The sequence below is a fragment of the Ovis canadensis genome, chromosome 1, assembly GCF_042477335.2.
Source record: "Ovis canadensis isolate MfBH-ARS-UI-01 breed Bighorn chromosome 1, ARS-UI_OviCan_v2, whole genome shotgun sequence".
NCBI lineage: Eukaryota > Metazoa > Chordata > Mammalia > Artiodactyla > Bovidae > Ovis > Ovis canadensis.
The window spans coordinates 242,241,636-242,262,289 of NC_091245.1; the positions used below are offsets into that span (position 1 = coordinate 242,241,636).

The 20,654-nt window shown below is 43.4% G+C and overlaps 1 protein-coding gene across 1 annotated transcript in view; it reads right to left on the reverse strand.

Moving 5' to 3' along the window:
- Positions 1-1,926: 1,926 nt before the first annotated feature.
- The window catches only part of GYG1 (glycogenin 1), a 38,624-nt gene continuing 19,896 nt past the window's right edge, over positions 1,927-20,654 (reverse strand). Inside the window, exons 6-7 of the mRNA XM_069580766.1 lie at positions 5,242-5,461; positions 1,927-2,787 (exon numbers count right to left, since the gene is read on the reverse strand). Coding sequence (XP_069436867.1) covers positions 2,614-2,787; positions 5,242-5,461 — 394 coding nt within the window. The 3' untranslated portion in view covers positions 1,927-2,613. The remainder of the gene's footprint in view (positions 2,788-5,241; positions 5,462-20,654) is intronic.

Sequence of the window (20,654 nt, forward strand, 5' to 3'; positions counted from 1 at the left end):
CCAACCCAAATTGTGTTTGATGTGAAAATAAGATGACTGAATAAATCCTTTGGTAGATGTAATTTCTGGAATAAACTCAAGTATTTCCTTGAAATTAGACCTTTTTATAACCACTGAGACTGTGAAAGCAATGTAGGGCTGAGACCAACTTTAACATTAGGCACAAATTCCTTTAAAAAATAGAAATAAAACTACCATATGACCCAGCAACCCTCTACTGGGCATTACCCTGAGGAAACCATAACTGAAAAAGACACATGTACCCCAATGTCCACTGCAGCACTATTTACAATAGCTAGGACATGGAAGCAACCTAGATGTCCATCAACATATTAATAAATAAAGAAGCAGTGGTACATGGGTTACTTAGCCATAAAAAGGAACACATTTGACTCAATTCTAATGAGGTGGATGAACCTAGAGTCTTATACAGACAAGTAAGTCAGAAAAACAAATGTCGTATATTAACATATATATATGGAATCTAAAAAGATGCTACTGATGAACCTACTTACAGGACAGCAACGGAGATGCAGACATAAGGAACAGACTTATGGACAGGGGACGGCAGGGGCAGGAAGGGAGAGGGTGGGATGAACGGAGGGACTAGCATGGAAACACACACTACCATATGTGAAATAGATAGCCAGTGGGACTTTGCTATGTGACTCAAACGGGCTCGGTAACAACCTAGAGGGGTGGGATGGGGGAGGGGGTTGGGGAGGGACATTCAAGAGGAAAGGGACATATGTATACCTATGGCTGATTCATGTTGATGTATGGCAGAAACCAACATAATATTGTAAAGCAATTATCCTTCAACTCAAAGTTTTTAATATTAGATACAAATAGATTGTCCAGAAATACTTGTTTGTATGACTTGTAAATTGCACTGTAATGAATTTAATTTCAGTTTTGCCAGACTTTTCTATGTAGTGGATTCTCATTGGAAGAGATTCTCATACCCCTCAATGCAGAGATTTTTGGACTGGGAGGATCTTGCGGGGTCTTTGCATGGCTGCATCTGACACGCGGAAGCACTTAAATCTTTTGGTAGTGCTTCACGTATTTGAAGATCACAGCAACTCACTTTCCACCAGTCCAACTAACTAGCTTATTTTACCTTCAGAAATCATTTGTTATTTAACAGTTTACACTTTGAGGTAAATCCTCAGGCTCTTCTTAAGCTCTTCTGGTAGCCAGCATCCAAGGTGGTCCCCCAATCCAGTCTTGCCTCCAGGTTTCCATATTCCAACATTTATTCACATCCTTACTGTGGAAATAGAGGAATCTTTATTCCTGACCTTGAAGGTTAAAAGCCACTGCAGCTTCTGGCCAATTAAACCTCTAAAGTTTCGTCTTGTCACGGTCTTCTCTCTTGTTTTCTTCAACAGAATAATTTGTGATTACTCACTTCACATTTAAAAGGTCATTTAAATCATGCCCTTCACTAGCTTGCCATCCGTGCAACCTGGAATCACCTGCACATTTAATAAGTATGTTTTATATTGGTACTTCTATCATTTTAAGCCACAGATAAAAATGCTAGAAGACACTGGGTCTGATACTGATTCTAATAGTCCTGAAAGATTATTGAGTATATTTAGAGACTGACAATGAACCTAGGTTCATTAAGGTTACAATATTCTAAAATTTGAGTACCCACTTAATATAGAGGTGAAATGTGAGTGACAGAAGAGAGAAACTTGATCTTCCTATCCTCTATCTATCATATCAGATACATCACCATCACAGGAGAACATTAGATGTAGATTTCCCTAGGTATCTAGAAAACAACTTCTAAAGCATTTATTTCAGTGTCAAGTTTTACACTGGTTTTTAAAATACAAATTCTACAAATTATGAAAAATCCCGATACTTTTTTTTCCCCATGAGGAGTGGGCGTCCTTAATGAAACAACCAAGATATGGCAATAAGTCTTTATTTTTCATACAGGGTGCCATTGCAGGGAACCATCACACTGCTGTTTTCAGATATACAGGACGGAACAAACCATTTTAGCATGCCACCTTACTGTACACAGAAAACTGGTGAACGTCTTCAGACACTAAGACTAGGAAATGGGTTCACACCATTTGTTGATATGCTTATGAATCACTCAGCAGTGCTATCACAGGCTGGCTTAATCTGAAAGCAGAATTACAATCACTCTGGCAGCCTCTGGGTGACTCTAGAATGTAGGTCTAGTGAGGGGCTCAGCAAGCAAGCAAGAGACATGAACCGTGCGTGTCCCATTCTGAAAGGAGACTGATTTGAAGCCCGGCTTGGCACATTTTAAGAGTTGATACAGCTATCTCAACAACTGCAGATTGAGTTTCCCCTACCATATACATTGGCAATCAGCTTAATTGAGAATTTGTGAAATATAAGCTCAGGGTTAAAAAGCAGAACTGTTGTTCACATAACAGAATTGCTACTTAAACAACTTTTGCCCAGTTCTCACCAGTTGTCTTGCAAAAAACCCCACATCTGATGAATTTTAGTGAAAGCCTCTAGCAACTGTAACAGACCTTTCTTAACCCAGCTCTAGGTACCAAGTATCAGAAACAAGTGCCTCTGAAGTGGAGGTGTCCACGGAAAACGGCAGTGTTTCTACTGGAGGTAAGTGTCAAGTTTCCTCTTGATGTTGTCAAAGGAATCTGCTCCCATGTAGTCAGCCTGGCCTTGTTCCCACCGCTCCTTCCGTTCTTCTGAGGATACAAAAGGCTGTGCTGGAGCTGGGATCTCCCCAAGGGACAGCTGTGATACAGCTCCTGAGACATTTTCCTAGAAAGGAGAGAATAAGCAGAGGCTCCTTTAGAGCTTAAAGTTGGACCATTGTAAGAATGCAATAAATTGAGGAAGGTGAGTAAAACCAAGATGAATCATCATGCAAAGTAGCAAAAACCAAAAAGTATTACGTGAAACAAAACAAACAAAGACACAGAAATACAAGGATCATATGATTTTTTTTTTTTCCTAACAAAATGAAGACTTCTTGACTTGGTGAAAACATTGGGGGAACAAATTAACTGGGTAGGGTTAATGTTTAAGTTCTGCATACCTTTCTACAGAAGCCACAAGAGAAAGCCAGTGTATAGACCAAGTCTGAAAGCTGCAACAGTTCATTAGAAAGCGTAAGATGGATGGACAAGGGAACAGAAGTCTCATGATAAGTTCCTGATCTGTGTGGGCTCAGAAAGGTTGAGAACTTAAACAAAATGGTACGTCAGAAGCTAAGAACCTAAGCAGAGAGCCGCACCACATAGACAGCCGTCACGTTATAAAAGTGAGCTAAATGGTTTGAGACTCTACACCAAACTTATCTTCCTGTTCAAGTTTATTGCCAAGTCGCATCTATTCCTGTAGCTTCTGTTAATCTGCTTAGTTTTGAATGAATCTTCATTTCCCATCTTTACTTCCCTTGGTTCATAACCCTCAGTCCCTGGCTTGTGTGGAAGGAACAAGGTAACTGTGTGGGAATGGAGCAAGCCTCCTCTGCATTAAGCTCAATTCTCATTACATACAGGTGGGGAATTAACTTCAGGCTTTCCAGGTGGACTAGTGGTAAAGAATCCGCCTGCCAATTAAGCAGACACAAGAGATGCAGGTTCAATCCCTGGGTCAGGAATATCCCCTGGGATAGGAAATGGCACCCCACTCCAGTATTCTTGCCTGGAAAATTCCAAAGGCAGAGGAGCCTGGTGGGCTACAGTCCATAGGGTCACAAAGAGTTGGACACCACTGAGCACACACCACATGGGCAATTAACTTCAGTGGTAGCATAAGAGAACATTTAAGGCTGTCCTTCATAAAGCTCTCAGGTGCGACAGGACTACAACCATTAGTAGAGAAAAAGGAAGGCAAATGAATACATACAGGTATAGCTTTTAACAGAGAAAATGGGAGAACATAACATGTGATTACCTATTTCTGCTGCTATATGTGTAAGTATGAGTATATATGTATGAATTTAAATATTCTAGAATTCCAAGGTATTTGGGTAGATTCCATGGGATTCTATTATAGCTGTGGCAACACCTGTCCTTCCCCTGGATTAGTCCTGCCTCTGCCTTCCACCTGCCACAGGAATGACACAGGCAGCCTCTCGCAGAGTCCCCCTCTCACAATGCTCTTCACAAGGACAACAGTCTCTCAGACCTGGATGTGAGTCCCAGTTCTGCCACTGCCTGGTCTGTTACATAACTAAGAGAGGTTGTGTGACTTCTTTAAGTCTCAGTTAATTTTAATATATAAGAAGGGGATAGTAACAAAAATACTACTTACTTGCCAGAGTGGTTTTAAGGGTTAAAGAAGAATAGGTAACTTTTTGTAAGCACTTCCTACGTACAAGGCAATATTCTAAGTACTGTATAAATATTATTTCATGGTCCATACAAAGCAAATAGTGTAAGATGTGTTGTTTTTCACTTTCTCCTTTTTATATTTCAGCACCAGTGCTCATAAGTGAAATGACTAAAATCTAACTTTATAGTCTCAAGGTAATTAACTGATCTTTTAGACTTGACTATAATTCACTGATTTAGTTTTATTCTTTATATCTTAATATAACATAAAAGTTTATTTTCCCATCCTCCTCCAACTCTTCCAAAAGAACAAACCTCAGAGAAGACTTTTAAAGTCAGAAAAGATGCTAAGCAGGAGGTAACTGTAAATGTTACTAAGTAATCTTCTTCTCATAAAGAGGTTTTCTAAAATCCTATATAACCAGAGGAATAAAACACAGCAACTCAAAATAATCCCAGAAAAGTATTTATTGTATGTTCCTGTTCTTGTAATTTTCACTTGAAAAATATTCTTCTACACAAATGGCAAAACTAAAATAGGTATATTTAAAATTTCTGCAGCTTCTAAAACATGAACTGGAGCATTTTTTGTTTTTGTAAACCACTACTTTAGGAATAATCTTACAGTCTTAGGACAATGGACTAAGAATTTTATAGTTATAACATATGGATATATATACAGATACATCTATCAGTCTAAACCTCTAAAAACCTTTCTTGTGCTCCCAAGTCTAATGAAATCTGCCACAAAATCTACTTCGGCTTTAATCTTTGCTGGTAATATTTCTCCCCTCTAAGATGAACACTGTTTTCTTTCCGCAAAGGCTTACTTATCTCTCTGTTCAAAATACCACTAAAAAGTCTGTCTCTACTAGTATACCAGGTTTTTAAAAACAAAACACCAAATTACCTGAAGGAAAAAAAGAGAACCTACCACATGTATATATGAGCGGGTGTCTTTGACAAGGCCAAACTGCTGAAGCACAGGTAACACGCTGGTAGTGAAGATGTTCCACCACAGGCTGAGAAACTCTGGGTGAGTCATATTGGGATCGTGGGACTCACTCTGAATACTTTTTGTTTGAGGATCATAAGTATAATTCCATGGTTTGGTTCGTCCTAGGAAATGCACAACTTTGGCATTTGCACCAAATCTGCCAAGTGAACACAAGATGAAACAGTGAATTCTGAGCACTGACAGTGCACCTTCCATCCTTTAGTCGTGGTTGGAAAAGAAAAGTTGAGCTCACTGAAAAAACTTAAGACTTACTTCTAAAATTATTCAACTGTACATTGTGCCTGAGTGCGAAGTTGCTTCAGTCTTGTCCAACTCTTTGCAACCCTACAGACTGGAGCCGGCCAGGCTCCTCTGCTCATGGGATTCTCCAGGCAGGAATACTGGAGTGGGTTGCCAAGCCCTCCTCCAGGGGATCTTCCTGACCCAGCGATTGAACCCAGTCTCCTGCAGCGCTTACTCTAGGTAGATTCTCTACCACTGAGCCACCGGGTAAGTCCTCAATTGTATGTTAAATATACACAAAAACCCCTAAGTAACAGTGGATCAGTGTAACAACCAAATACCGATCCACCAAGGATAGAGGCGGTGGCTCAGTGGTAAAGAATCTGCCTGCAATGCAGGAGACGCAGGAGATGTGGGTTCAATACCTGGGTTGGGAAAATCCCCTGGAGGAAGGCGTGGCAACCCACTCCAGTATTCTTGCCTGGAGAATCCCATGAACAGAGGAGCCTGGTGGGCTACAGTCCATGGGGTTGCACAGAGTCAGCACAACTGAAACGGCTAAGCACACATGCAAGGATAGAAAAGGTACAAGCACTTGGAAGACCATTTGATATTACCTGGTAAAGCGGAAAATGCTCACACTTTACAACCCAGAAGGAAGCTCACCTCCTAGGCATGAACCCTAGAGAAACGCCTACATGTGCACAACAGGAGACATAATCAAAATGTTCACAGCCACAGCACTGTCTGAAATAGCCATTAACTGGAAACAACCAGAATGGCCACACATCAGGTTAGTTTACTGTTCTGCAGATGTTCACTTTTTTGCCCAGTCTCTTTCCTGCCTCCCTGATATTGGTGTGTTTGCATGATTTACTTTCACTGATGAAATGTGGGCACAAGGGACAGTGTGCCTTCTAGAAGCACTGCTTGTTTCTGTTCAGCCTCCCTGAGAAGCTACAACTTCTGCCAGCAGAAGAATGTTCCAGAAGAATGAGACGATCGCAACAGATGTGGCTCAAACCTGAGGCCTGGCTCCTAACTCAGCTGAGACAATCAGAGCTGTCTCAATCTAGTCACTATATGAGCAAGAAATACATTGCTGACTGTTGAATGTCACTGAAATTTGACGGTTACTTATCCTTCAGTTTTTTTTTAAGGACAACTTCTGGTATACTGACATCATAGAATACAATACAGCAACCAAAACAAATGAACTGTAGCTATACACATCCTGTAGCCAATAGATGACTGATTTTTAAAAATATGAACAAACTATACAAATTCAAATAGAAATATGAATACATGTAGGTATTCATATGTATGTAAATATGGACACATACATATGAATCTACTTACGTAAGGACAAACAAAAAAAAGTACTGTTTAAAGAGCAGAAAACCGTAATCAATATAAATTTCATGATACTGGTTATCTTGAGAAGAGAGGGGAAACCGTGTTAGGAAAGAGACAAAAAGGGGCTTCTAAGATGCTGGTTATAGTCCACTTCTGAACTTGGGTGGTGGATGTCTCTTAAAACTGAACATTTCTGTATATCCTCTTGTGTATATACTATATTTCACAATACACACACACTATATATCATAATATAAGAAAAGTAAGAGTTAAGAATGGTCCTATTCTGTCTGTCCTATGTATATAATCTATATATATGTAAAACAAAATAATGATAAAGGTGAATACAAGTGCCAAAAGGAAGATGGGAACAGCAAGTACCCTAGGAGTTCAGAGGCAAAGAGGTCACTGACAGCTAAGGTCAGTGAGGCAGGTGATGATGAGATAGAGGATGACTTAAAAACCTGTACAGCAGACAGGCATTGGGTAGCAGGTGCTAATACAGGTCTTCTAGGCAGGGGCCGCATAGCATGTGTATGCCAGACTGAGTGTCCTCCAATTAGAGACAAGCAGGAAACCAGTATGCAGGTCAGGAAGCAACAGTCAGAACTGGACATGGAACAACAGACTGGTTCCAAATAGGAAAAGCAGTACATCAAGGCTGTATATTGTCACCCTGCTTATTTAACTTATATGCAGAGTACATCATGAGAAACGCTGGGCTGGAAGAAGCACAAGCTGGAATCAAAATTGCCGGGAGAAATATCAATAACCTCAGATATGCAGATGACACCACCCTTATGGCAGAAAGTGAAGAGGAACTAAAAAGCCTCTTGATGAAAGTAAAAGAGGAGAGTGAAAAAGTTGGCTTAAAGCTCAACATTCAGAAAACGAAGATCATGGCATCTGGTCCCATCACTTCATGGGAAATAGATGGGGAAACAGTGGAAACAGTGTCAGACTTTATTTTGGGGGGCTCCAAAATCACTGCAGATGGTGACTGCAGCCATGAAATTAAAAGACGCTTACTCCCTGGAAGGAAAGTTATGACCAACCTAGATAGCACATTCAAAAGCAGAGACATTACTTTGCCGACGAAGGTCTGTCTAGTCAAGGCTATGGTTTTTCCAGTGGTCATGTATGGATGTGAGAGTTGGACTGTCAAGAAAGCTGAGCACCGAAGAATTGATGCTTTTGAACTGTGGTGTTGGAGAAGACTCTCGAGTGTCCCTTGGACTGCAAGGAGATCCAGCCAGTCCATTCTGAAGGAGATCAGCCCTGGGATTTCTTCGGAAGGAATGATGCTAAAGCTGAAACTCCAGTACTTTGGCCACCTCATGTGAAGAGTTGACTCATTGGAAAAGACTCTGATGCCGGGAGGAACTGGGGGCAGGAGGAGAAGGGGACGACAGAGGATGAGATGGCTGGATGGCATCACTGACTCGACGGATGTTGAGTCTGAGTGAACTCTGGGAGTTGGTGATGGACAGGGAGGCCTGGCGTGCTGCGATTCATGGGGTCGCAGAGAGTCAGACACGACTGAGCAACTGGACTGAACTGAAGTGAGGAAATTCTGAGGGCTTCCCTGGTGGCTCTGTTGGTAAAGAATCCACCTGCAATGTGGGAGACCTGGGTTAGATTCCTGGGTTGGGAAGATGCCCTGGAGAAGGGAAAGGCTACTCACGCCAGTATTCTGGCCTGGAGAATTCCATGGATTGCATAGTCCATGGGGTCGCAAAGAGTTTGACATGACTGAGTGACTTTCACTTTCAGGAAGCTCTGATAGGGAAAGGTAACATGGGACAGATCCTTGGGTGTTGGGTTCAAGTGTCAGATTTTAGTGGAGTTATCCTACAGGCAGCCGAAGTACTTGAGCATGATGGGCAGATCAAAACAATGCAAACTCTATTCATGTAACCTTTCTCATCTCCTAAAGGTTTTTTGTTTTGTTTTTAATGTCAGAGACCTGTTATATAGCTTTCATTATCTGACATTTTGCTGACAAAGGTCCATCTAGTCAAAGCTATTGTTTTTCCAGTAGTCATGTAATGATGTGAGAGTTGGAGCATAAAGAAGGCTGAGCACCAAAGAATTGATGCTTCTGAGCTGTAGTATTGGAGACTCTTGAGAGTCCCTTGAATTGCAAGGAGATTCAGCCAGTCAATCCTAAAGGAAAACAGTCCTGAATATTCATTATAAGGACTGATGCTGGAGCTCCAATACTTTGACCACCTGATGCGAACACCTGACTCATTTGAAAAGACCTTGATGCTGGGAAAGATTGAAGGCAGGAGGAGAAGGGGATGACAGACGATGAGATGGCTGGATGGCATCAAGCAAATTCCAGGAGATGGTGAAGGACAGGGAAGCCTAGGGTGCTGCAGTCCATGGGGTCACAAAGACTTGGACACGACTGAGCAACTGAACAACATCTGACATTTTAACATGTTTGGGTTCCAAATTCTTTCAGGACACATTTGGGAATAATAATAGTCCTGCCAGGTAGATTTTTACTAATGTGTTAAATGGAGGGTCGTAGAGCTGAGTTGTCTAGAGTCATACGGCTATTTAGTGGCAGCGATGGGGTCTTGTCCCTCTCTTAAGCCTAAGTTCTTACCATCCTATCATGCTGCTACTCCAAAACCAAGCACAACAAGAGAGCCTACTGTCTAATTCCTCCTAAGGATAACTGTCTCCCCTCAAGGCATTTCTTCTGATGATGGATCCTTGATATTCCCAAGCATACTCTTTATTTTATACATGTGGTATATTTTACATGCATGCACATACTTGGGCACATCACACACCAGAACTCTCAATGTTATTCTCGAAGGGATAAATCATAATGCTCAAATTTGTGCATAGACAGGCTTCCCTCATAGCTCAGCAGGTAATGAATCTGCCTTCAATGCAAGAGACCTGGGTTTGATCCCTGTGTTGGAAGATCCCCTGGAGAAGAAAATGGAAACTCACTCTAGTATTCTTGCCTGGAGAATCCTATGGACAGAGGAACCTGGCAGGCTACAGTCCATGGGGTCACAAGAGTCAGATATGACTTAGCAACTAAACCACCACCAGGGTGATCAATTAAATAACCAACAGTTCCATGTAAGGCACCATTACTATGGTCAGTGTGCAGCCTCAAGAGCCTTTATCCAAACATGGAGATGAGTCATCCACATAAAAATAAGAAACAATAGCACAAGCAGGCAACATAGCAGAGCCAGCAGGGCAGTGCTGACATTAAGTGCTATGGACATTCCAAAGCAATTACTGCAGGTGGGGATTTTCGGAAGAGGCTCAGTCAAGGCCTGAGAAAGATGAGCAGGATTAAGAGAAGTGCCTTCAACAAATGTTCTAATGATGAGGGGGCAACCCATCCCAGAGACCTGATACTTGTGTTCTGGGGCAGCGGGGGCCAGGCAGGGACAACAGGCACTGCCTCAGCCTAGCGGTACACTTAAGCCTAAACCAGAATAGAGCACACGTGGGAGGGGGGCCCCTCCCACCTCCTCTGATATCCACCCCTCTTGCCCCGACTTCCCTGCCTGAAGCAATAGCGCTTATCGGCTTCTCCTTTATTAACCAACCAATATCTCAACCCATGACCTGCTGAGCCTAATTTCAATGTCATGTACAGTCATTACATGAGAGACAGCAACACTAAGAAAAATAATATTAAAACGTGAATACAGCATGAACTTTATTCCTTTCCAGCACACTCTCCTCATAGTTCACGCATGCTTAAGCGATAGTAATCAGAATAGCTAACCTCTATCAGGGCTTCCTAGATGGCTCAGTGGTAAAGAATCCACCTGCCAATTCAGGAGATGCAGGTTCAATCCCTGGGTCAGGAAGATCCCCTGGAGGAGGAAATGGCAACTCCCTTGAGTATTACCTGGAAAATTCCACGGGCAGAGGAGCCTGGCAGGCTACAGTCCATGGGGTCGCAAAGAGTTGGACACACCTAAGCGACTGAGTGTGCACACTGAGTACTCACATGCGCCAAGCACTGTTAACAGCTGCCTGGTTTACCTCAGTTAATTTCCAAAACAACTTTGTGAGGAAACCATGGTAGGAAGAAATGAACGAACTTGTCTAGAATCATGCGGCTGGTGAATAACAGGACTAGGATTTCAGCAAAGCAGTCTGGCTCCAGAGCCAAGGTTTTCCACCACAGCCAGGCTGTAAGACAGTCCCAGAATTAATAAGGACATAATCTCAGAGTATCACTGCACAGTACCCCTTGCCTACAGACAGTCGGGCTTCCCTGGTGGCGCAGATGGTAAAGGATCTGCCGGCAATGCACAAGACCCACGACTGATCCCAAGCTCAGGAAGGTCCCCTAGAGAAGGGAATGCGTACCCACTCAAGTATTCTTGCCTGGAGAATTCCGTGGACAGAGAAGCCTGGCGGGCTACAGTCCATGGGATTGCAAAGAGTCAGACATGACTGAGCAACTAATACAAGAGACAGTCAATATCAACGCTGGAAATGAACCCTGGAAATATCCCCAATATAGTCAAGGACATAGCAGCAGGAAGCAATTAACAGGAAAGAAAGCTAGAGAGCAAGCAACTTAGCACTGTCTGAAAACTGTTCTCAGAAGGGTGCAGTCTGCACAAAGTTTAGGGGGAAAGGGCAAAAAAGAGCAAGAAATGGTTGGTGCTTCTTAGGGACTCTCAAGTGGACTCTGCTTGACAGTGTCTAGGGGCCTTCCCAGCACCTCACTGCATGAACTGGGCCATCAGAGCACATGCAGAGGAAGGCACAATGGTCTAACCTATAGCAGAATGCCACAGCAAAGCAGCAAACCCACCTACCCACAGGACTGCCCACTGTCTGTGGCAGGCAGAAGCATACATTGGCTCTGCCTGTGCCCCGAGGTGGCTCAGAGGCCTCTGCCATCTCCCTGGATACCCGGCTCATGCCTGTTGGATTCCTGCCCACGTGGCCCTTGGCCTTCTCCTAGTCAATAGGAATGCCACTGGGGATGGTCCATACGCTGCATTTCACTGTGGTTCAGGCCTGGGCTCTTCCTTCATGAATCCATGGTGCCTGAGTGTTTCTTTAATGCTAAGTCACCATTGCCTTCTGTGGCCAGGAGAAGGACTTCTTTTCTCAAAGACTTCACATTCCACCCTAACAATGTGAAAAATTCTATTCACTAGAGGGTCCTTTCCTAGACAGAGTGGTGCTGGTTTTAAGAGTTCCTGATAAGTCTGTTAGAGGTAGAAACTGAGATCTTAAAGGGTCCTAAATGTGGGGTGAACTGCTCTTTCTGCTCAAAGGTGAGGAATCCCTGGGGTGCTGGTAAGCGGGGGGGAGGGTGGGCTGGGTCAAGAGGTGAGCAGAACTGTGGAAGGCTGCCCAGTGTGACATACTCCCCCAACAGCGACTCAAATTCCAGCAACAAAACAAGTCACAAAATGCCCAATATGAGGTGTTTCTTGGAAAAAAAAAAAAAAGACTGGGTCCAGGGTACTGGGGGGCAGACTGGGAAGAGTTCACGAAGATTCAGAAGGTGACAGCAGAGAGATACGTGAGAGAGGAAGATGCTGGGCTTATAGCCCATGGTGTGGAGGCTTCCAATGTCACAGGTTCATACTACTGTCAGCCTTATTTCTGCACAGTCAGGAATCAGAACTTGTTTTTTAGGTGCTGAGGTATTACTTTAACTTCAGTGCCACCTGACAGATCTGTGGGAATGAACAGGGATGGGAGAAAAACAAGTTTCAGAGCAAGGATGCTTTATGAGAAGAACAGGCCTGGTGAGTCACTTAAGGTTTTGCCCTGGGCCTTTGAGGGTGGGGAGAGATGCAGCTGCTGAGTGGGAATCATGGGGCTCAGACAAAAAGGTGGGAGGAAGTGAAGACAGACTCAGCAGTTATGCAAAACGTAGTCACCCAAAGGATGTTCCTGGAGATGACCTGAGGCTGCCCTGGGCTCCACGAAAGGGGCAGCCTCATTAGGCCTAACCCTGACCACCACGTATGGAGGTTTGTCAGTTACACAGTTTATGTAACTATGGTCTCACTGCACAAACAGAATGGTATTTAATTACAAAACACAGTAGCCTGAACGGCCTGCTCTATTAACTTTCATGATAAAACAGTCTGTTTGCAAAAGAGATGAGCAAAAGTTCTCAGTTTTTGAATCTGGAATTTCCATTCATCTAGATATGGATTTCATGTAATTATGTTTGTCACAATCATGTTCCCTGAGGAATGTTTTTAAAAATTATTTTCTATCATTTTAACCAACTTACTTTTCAGCCATTTATAAAAAGTCCAAAATAACCATGTGAAATGAAATAAGAGTGTGCACAGGTCATAAGGAAAGGGAAAATCACTTCTGCTTAAAAGAACAATTTAGCTTAAATGCAAATTTGGAGGAGGGGTGTTTCTTAGAGAAGAGAAACCCAGAGTATTTTTCTAGTGGTATCTCTCTCCCTTACCAAAGGCTAAACAGGTACGACAGTCAGAATTTAGGTCGCTTTTTAGTCAAAAGCAAAGTAGGCAGTGAACAAGAAGGGGAAATGCTGGTATCAGAAGATCAAGTTCAACTGACCTCGATTCAGTGCGAGGATAACCAGAAGAATCACTGACTCACTGCCTGATTTATCCACCAAATTTTACCCGCCAGGAAAAAAAAAAAATTGGGTACATATCACAATTGTCTCTAAATTACTGAGAGCCATTCATTCTGACCCACTACTGGGGATTTGTCTCAGCTTGCACACATCTCTTAAAATAAGTGTTCTAATTTTAACTTGATAGAATCTCAAAAGTGACGTCCAGATCACAAGACATAGTTTGAACCCAAGCCAGCAATAATACTGCTTAGGTTAGCCGTTAAAATAATCCCTGTGACCTGGTGTTACCAAAAGATCAGATAGAATTTTCACGACCAGTTTAGCAGTTGAGAAATGCAGCCGGTAAGGTGTGGATGAGACGACAGGACTGGTCAGAGCAGAATGGGAACTAACCCATGACGGGTGCACACAAGAGCAATTTCAATTCTCACGAAGCTCTTTGCCTGCAGTGTTCACGCAGGTTCCAAGAAGAGACACGCAGCACTGCCAGCCCAATCCTTCCCTAGGAAACGTGGCCGCTGTGCCAGTCATCCTCGGACCATTTCAGTGACTCATGCTCTCTGGTCTGTGGCTACTTACTCTCGTATCTTCCTGGGTTCCCTCTCACACACAAACCCAAACTGATTCCCATAGTCGATCAGCCACCTCTCCTCTCACCAAAAATTTCCTCCTCTTACCCACTCACAATCTAGATCAAGAGTTACAGAGCCAAGTGCCCATGGGGTGGGCTGGTCATGCAGAGAGTGGAGCTGGTTAGGGGGGGTCATGGGGTGAGTGCTTTTCCCATCACCAGAAGACAGATGCTACCCAGCAACAAACAACTGCAGCCTCCAGGGACCCACCCAATCTTTGTTTGCCTTTCAAGCTAAATTAAATAACCCTCCCAATTGTGCCCTGGAAATGCCAACAACATCAGTACTCAAACCCAGACTTTAATAAGCTCAACTTGGGACTTCCCTGGTGGTTTAGGGGCTAAGAACCTACCTGCCAATGAAGGGGACACAGGTTCCATACCTGAAGACCCCACATGCTGCGGAGCAACTGAGCCCAAGCACTGTAGCTACTGAGCCCACTGCACCCTAGAGCCTGTGCTCCACAAGAGAAGCCGCTGCAACGAGAAGCCCACACGCCACAGTGAAGAATAGCTCCCACTCACTGAATCTAGAGCAAGACCTCACGCAGCAATGAAGACCCAGTGCAGCCATAAACAAACAAATATTTAAAAAAAAAAACCTCAACTTGGACCTTGTCAACTCCGCCACCTACCTGGTTGGCTGCTCTTCAGAAAGCAGCAGGGAGAGCCCCATGAGGTAAGGTCACTAGGAGACTCCTGGGGGTAGCGTGTCACTCTCAGCCTCTTTTGGCTGACTGCTCATTCATTCACTCGATCAAAAAAACACAGCCACCCACCTGCATCCGTGCCCACGCAACTGTCCTCCCCTTGTCTGAAGCCAACCTCTCCACTGGTGCTCTCAGATACATTCCTTTTCACCTACTCAAGGGCATCACTCAGCAAGTCTCCCTCCAGGTTTTTCAGTGCTCTCTCTCCCTCCTGGATCATTTCCATCAACACACAAACATGCTGTAACTGCTTCCATCTTAAAAAACCACCACCACCACTGTCTCTTGGTCCAACATTCCCATCCAATTAGGAGTCCCTTTCTCTTCTCTCTTTTAATTAAATGCTTCAGAAGGGTTCCAATTCTCCCTTCCCTTGGCTCTGCTGTGATAAGGTTTTCTCCTCCACCCTCCACCAGGCGTGTTCCTGCCAAAGTCACCAGTGACCCCACATTCTAGGTCCAGGATCACTTCTCAGCGGTCCTCTGACCTTGCTTACCAACAGCACCTGACATGGATGGATCACTGCCCCTCTCCTGAAATGTTTTCTTTGTTTGGCTTGTGCAAAACCTCACTTTGCAGGGTTTTCTCCTGCCTTGCTGGTCTCGGTCTCTTGTTCCTGTTGCTCCACATTTTCCCGTCTTGGAGCTCGGTATCAAGGACTCTTCTGTATCATAACTACTCTCTTGCTGATATCATCTTGTCTCCCAGCTATAAATATCACTTATATGCTGACACTCCTGCGGCAATGTCTTACCCGACCTCTCTCCTGAACTCCCAACTCCTGTACCTACTCACCTCTTCCACATTTTCACTAGGATGTTTAATATTTGCCTCAAAACTTAACACACCGGATACATCTCTGGTCAGTCCCTGCTCCGAATAACCGACTTTGCTCACAGTCTTTCCCATCTTGGGAAATGGCAGCTCCTCTGTTCCAGCTGCTTAGGTCCCACGCTGGTAACAATATCTTTGACATTCTTCTTCCACATCCTGCTAAAGATCTGACTTTTTTTTAAGGACTTAGAAATTTGCAATTCATGTGAAATTCCCTAATTTTAAGCATTAATAACTGAGAGAATTTTTAAAAATAAAATTATGTTAGAAAGACAAAACATATCCGTGGGACAAATACAGTCTATAGCCCACCAGCTTGAGACCGCTGAGAAGCCTGAATCTTCCACTCAATCCCCATGTTCTTCCCCTCCCACGAGCTCCCTCTCCTGTGAGATGGCATTTCTCAGCCAGAGTCCGGCCCATGAGACGTTATTCCTCAGACCCTTTTGTGCCTATTGTCAGAGCAGTCTCTGAAGGCTGCAATGGGACCATCCTGGAAGCTTCCCGCTTTGTGATGAGGACCCGGGTAGCAGAATGGGCCGCAGCAATAAGATCTGAGGACAGACCATCTGACAGGCACTCAGAGGTGAAGTCAGAACGACCCGATGGCTGTGCTGAGACACAGGGCACCTGGGGCCCAGCAGGCACCCCGACATCCAGAAAGGAGAAAGAAGATGTCCGTGGAACCACAGACTTGACTCCCAAACACTCAAACCATGCTGGACTGTACCATGGGATGTACAGGAATCTCTGCATGCTTAAGCATTTGCCAGGTTGATTAGATTACGGTGCCCTCATTCATTCTTCCGGTCCTCTGTGAGCAGAAGGCAGGCACCCTCCATATGCTCCATGCTGGATAATCAGGAAGAAGACAACAAATGGATGAAAATATAAGAGCCATACCAACTACAGCTCCTCAGGGTTTTAGGTGAAGATGGAGGAGTGTGGAAAGAAATGAACACAGATGGTCTATATCTTCAATGACAACAGTCCCAGGCAGAACTGGAACCAGGGGTCTCTTAGGGATCAAGGAAAAACCACCACATCAGAAATAAGCGTACACAACCGAAATGAGGACACCAAAGGTTCAATTTCACTTTCAGAAAATACTGACTCTAAAGAGGCTTGAAGAGGTTTTACTGAATAAGCTACATTTCTGGGAAAGAAATAATGGATATGAACATCCTCTGAAACATCTAAAGCAGCAAACTAATGGAAAGAAATATTTTGGGTCTGTAGATCTAGTTTCTGAGATTAGATCACTAGGCCAGGTCTTAGATCATATTTAAACTCAAGTAAAAGGGTAAGTTAAATTGGAAATTATTTGACAAATCGAGTTTTTTAGTCAATCAATTCGATCAATTAATATGTATGGCAGTTTGAAGCAATACCATAGGGTTCTTTATCTTTGCTTTAGGCCAATTTTATATAGCATAATATAACATTAACAGCTTTTAGTCAGTGGATTTAATAGAAAGTAAAAATGGAACTAAATGGCTGATTTTAAAAAGACTAACGAGATTTCGCCCAGTATTATGTACAAGCCAAAATCTATGCTATATGGATAAAACAGGCCCTCCAGATGGAGAAAACATAAAGAAACGAATATTAACTAGGAGCCTGCTATTTCCCAAACATTATGTGAGGCACTTTCAGAAATATTATTTCATTAAGAAATACATTTATGAGCTTGTTTTTCAACACATATATTACAAATTAATTGAAAAATTCTAAGCCAAGCATTTTGGTTCTCAAGTTATGCGGTATTAAACAGGATCTTCTGTTACAGAAAATACTATTAATTTGGTTTTTCAGAAGCTACGTTTGAGAATCCATTCAAAGTGGTAAAACTAGTACATCTGCTTCCTTTGTGCTTTGTTCTGTCCAAACAGTTTGCAGAGAAAGGCTTTAGATATGCTACCCCTGTGGCTCAAATTCATGTTAATTTTGATTCATGTCAGGTCGTCCTTTTGCAGAAACTTCATGTAAGAGCAAAGGCTACATTGCTGTAAGATATCCAAGGTGGTGAGATTCTGGGGCATCTAAATACTGTCTTGGCATTCTCAAGGCACACAGTTGCTAGGAGTGGTGAGCCAAATTCTTGACTTCTTCCATGAAGCCTCTAAACCATTCCTTAGTTTCATTCCACCTGCCACCACCTGTGCTGTCCTGGGGAAGGCCAGCACACCACAGAGCCACTCAGTCCTGGAGGCCAGCAAGGTCATCCTCAGCCCAGCGGTGGGGCTTTGAATTCACTCTGAGTTCCCAGCTGTGCACAGGGTTCTTGGTCCGGTAGAGATGGCAGCCCAAGAGTTCAGGACTGTCTGTGTTGTTGTTTAGTTGCTAAGTTGTATCAGACTCTTTGCAATCCCATGGACTCACAGCCCACCAGGCTCCATGGGATTTTCCAGGCAAGAATACTAGAGTAGGTTGCCATTTCCTTCTCCAGGGATCAAACCCACATCTCCTGGATTGGCAGACGGATTCTTTACCACTGAGCTACCAGGGAAGCTTCAAAGATTTGGGCCACAATTTTATATTAACTTAAAACAAAAGAGAAAATGTAACTGCCTGCCTTTTTAGCCCTTCCCAGTTGTAACAAAAACGTAAGGAAAAATGTCTCTGGAGACGGATATCTGCAAAACAAAACTAAAGAATTTTCTGGCAAAGGGAAGGGAAAATGAGTTCTGTGATCTGGTTTCCACATCCCTAAATAACTAGCAATGGGGAAAGGCAAGGCATCTCTCTGAGAAGCCTCGTTACCAAACTGTGGAGCCGACACCCCCCAGGGAGAGCAGCATGGAGGCAGTGTTAACTCCCATCAGGTCACACGCCAGCTGACGGTGAGCTAGTGATGGGGCTGCTCCTAACCTCCCAGTGCGTCATCTACACTACGGTTATGGCAATACACCAAGCAGATGTCCAAAATTAGCACTCATTTCTAGAGTAAGGAAGAAGAAACCATCCTAACCATTTTGGTAATTTAGATCCCAAACTGTTGTGCTGGGAAATTCATTTAGAAGATATAAAAACCACTGGGATTCTGAGAGAGGCAGCCAAAATTCCAGCAAGTAAGTCTATTTTCTCCCCAAATAACTTAACTCAGCTCTACCTGCTTCTTGTTCTTTGTCAAAATAAAATGAATGCAAGCAGTGTCTGTGCAAACCAGGCTTATCACTAAAGGGACAGTAAGTTCAACATTGGTAGGAAAATGAAAATCAGAGGGACTCTCTGAATGAACCATAGTGGAAATAAGGCCATGTTACATGAAAAGTATGAATCTTTAAACTCTGCATCAACATGATATGGGAACCGAGTCCAATTGGGAGGATGTCAAATTCATGTTTCCCCAGTACAGTCATCTCAGGATACAAGCTCGACGAGCAGACTTGAGTGGAAAGGGGCGCAGAACTGCTCACACCACTAATGATTCTCTTTTGCACGCTCACCTTTGCTTGCTCAGCTGAAGCTAGTCAATTAAATTAAGCAACTGCCCTCTTATAGAGCAATTCAGTTCTAGAGGGCTTTCAAACTGTAGTGCTGAAGAAGACTCTTGAGAGCCCCTTGGAGAGCAAGATCAAACCAGTCACTCCTAAAGAAAAGCAACCCTGAATACTCATTGGAAGGACTGATGCTGATGCTGAAGCTCTAATACTTTGGCCACCTGATTCGAAGAGCCGGCTCACTGGAAAAGACCCTGATGCTGGGAAAGACAGAAGGCAAGAGGAGAAGGGGATGACAGAGGATGAGATGGTTGGATGGCATTATTGACTCAGTGGACATGCATTTTAGCAAACTCTGAGAGACAGTGAAGGATAGGGAAGCCCAATGTGCCACAGTCCTTGGGGTTGCAGAGTCAGACATGACTGAGTGAACCACCACAAAGTGCCCATGGTTTGTAGGAACACTTTTAGTTATGAGGCAGTAAGGGTTACAAAGAATCAGGCACAGAGAAAATATTATACTTAGTGAAGTAAGTCAGACAAAAACAGATATTCTATGTTATCACTCATACATAGAATCTAAAAATTATACAAATGAATTTATATCCAAAACAGAAGCAGACTCACAGACATAGTAAACAAATTTATGGTTACCAAAGGGGAAAAGGGAGGGGAAGGAGCAAGTTAGGAATTTACGATGAACAGATACAAACTGTTATACATCAAAAAGATCAACAAGGATATAGTGGAAAGCACAGGGAATTATACTCAATATCTTGTAATAACCTTTATTGGAATATAATCTGAAAAAAATAATCACTTTGCTGTATATCTGAAACTAAACGCAAAACTAGAGAAAATCAAGTCCACACTTCCAAGCAAGACAGGCTTGCACGTCTCAAGGCCAAGGACTAGAGGCAAAGATAATGCATCTGCTATTTTTCATCCCTTGACAGTGAATTGTGTTCTGTTTGCTTTACTCAGACCACAGTTGGTATGTTTGAGAGGCTGTCTGTTTTGTTCTAGGAAGGAAGAGGCTGCAATATGTCAGAGACACACACTCCAAGAGAACAGTTAGGGAGGAAAGAACACAAAATACTTGTAATCTTTAGCTGGTAACACTGACAGAGTTTACCCAGAAAAGAACACAAAAGGAAACATTTCTGCCTCAAAAAGCTAGGCATGCTCAATACCTAGGGGTGAGATATCTAGAGGGGACTTTGGATAATGAATCACAAGGAGTGAAAGACCCTTTGTTTTCTGCTCACTCAGGAATGCCCATGCGAGATATAGAGATCATGAGCGTAGCCCAACTCTGCAGAGAGTGTCGCTGCTCACGGCTCTGTCTCAGGATCAACCTGACAGCTTGGCCTCTGCTCAAGAAGCCTGAATCATCATCTTGGTTGCACACGAATGAGTCAGAGGCTAAAGGACAGGCCCCGGGCCCTCACTCGGAGACAAGCACTGTTAACTGGGCTGTATTAGCTGCTGAATTAGAAACACACAGGGAATAGGGTGAAATGAGCACATTGCAAAAA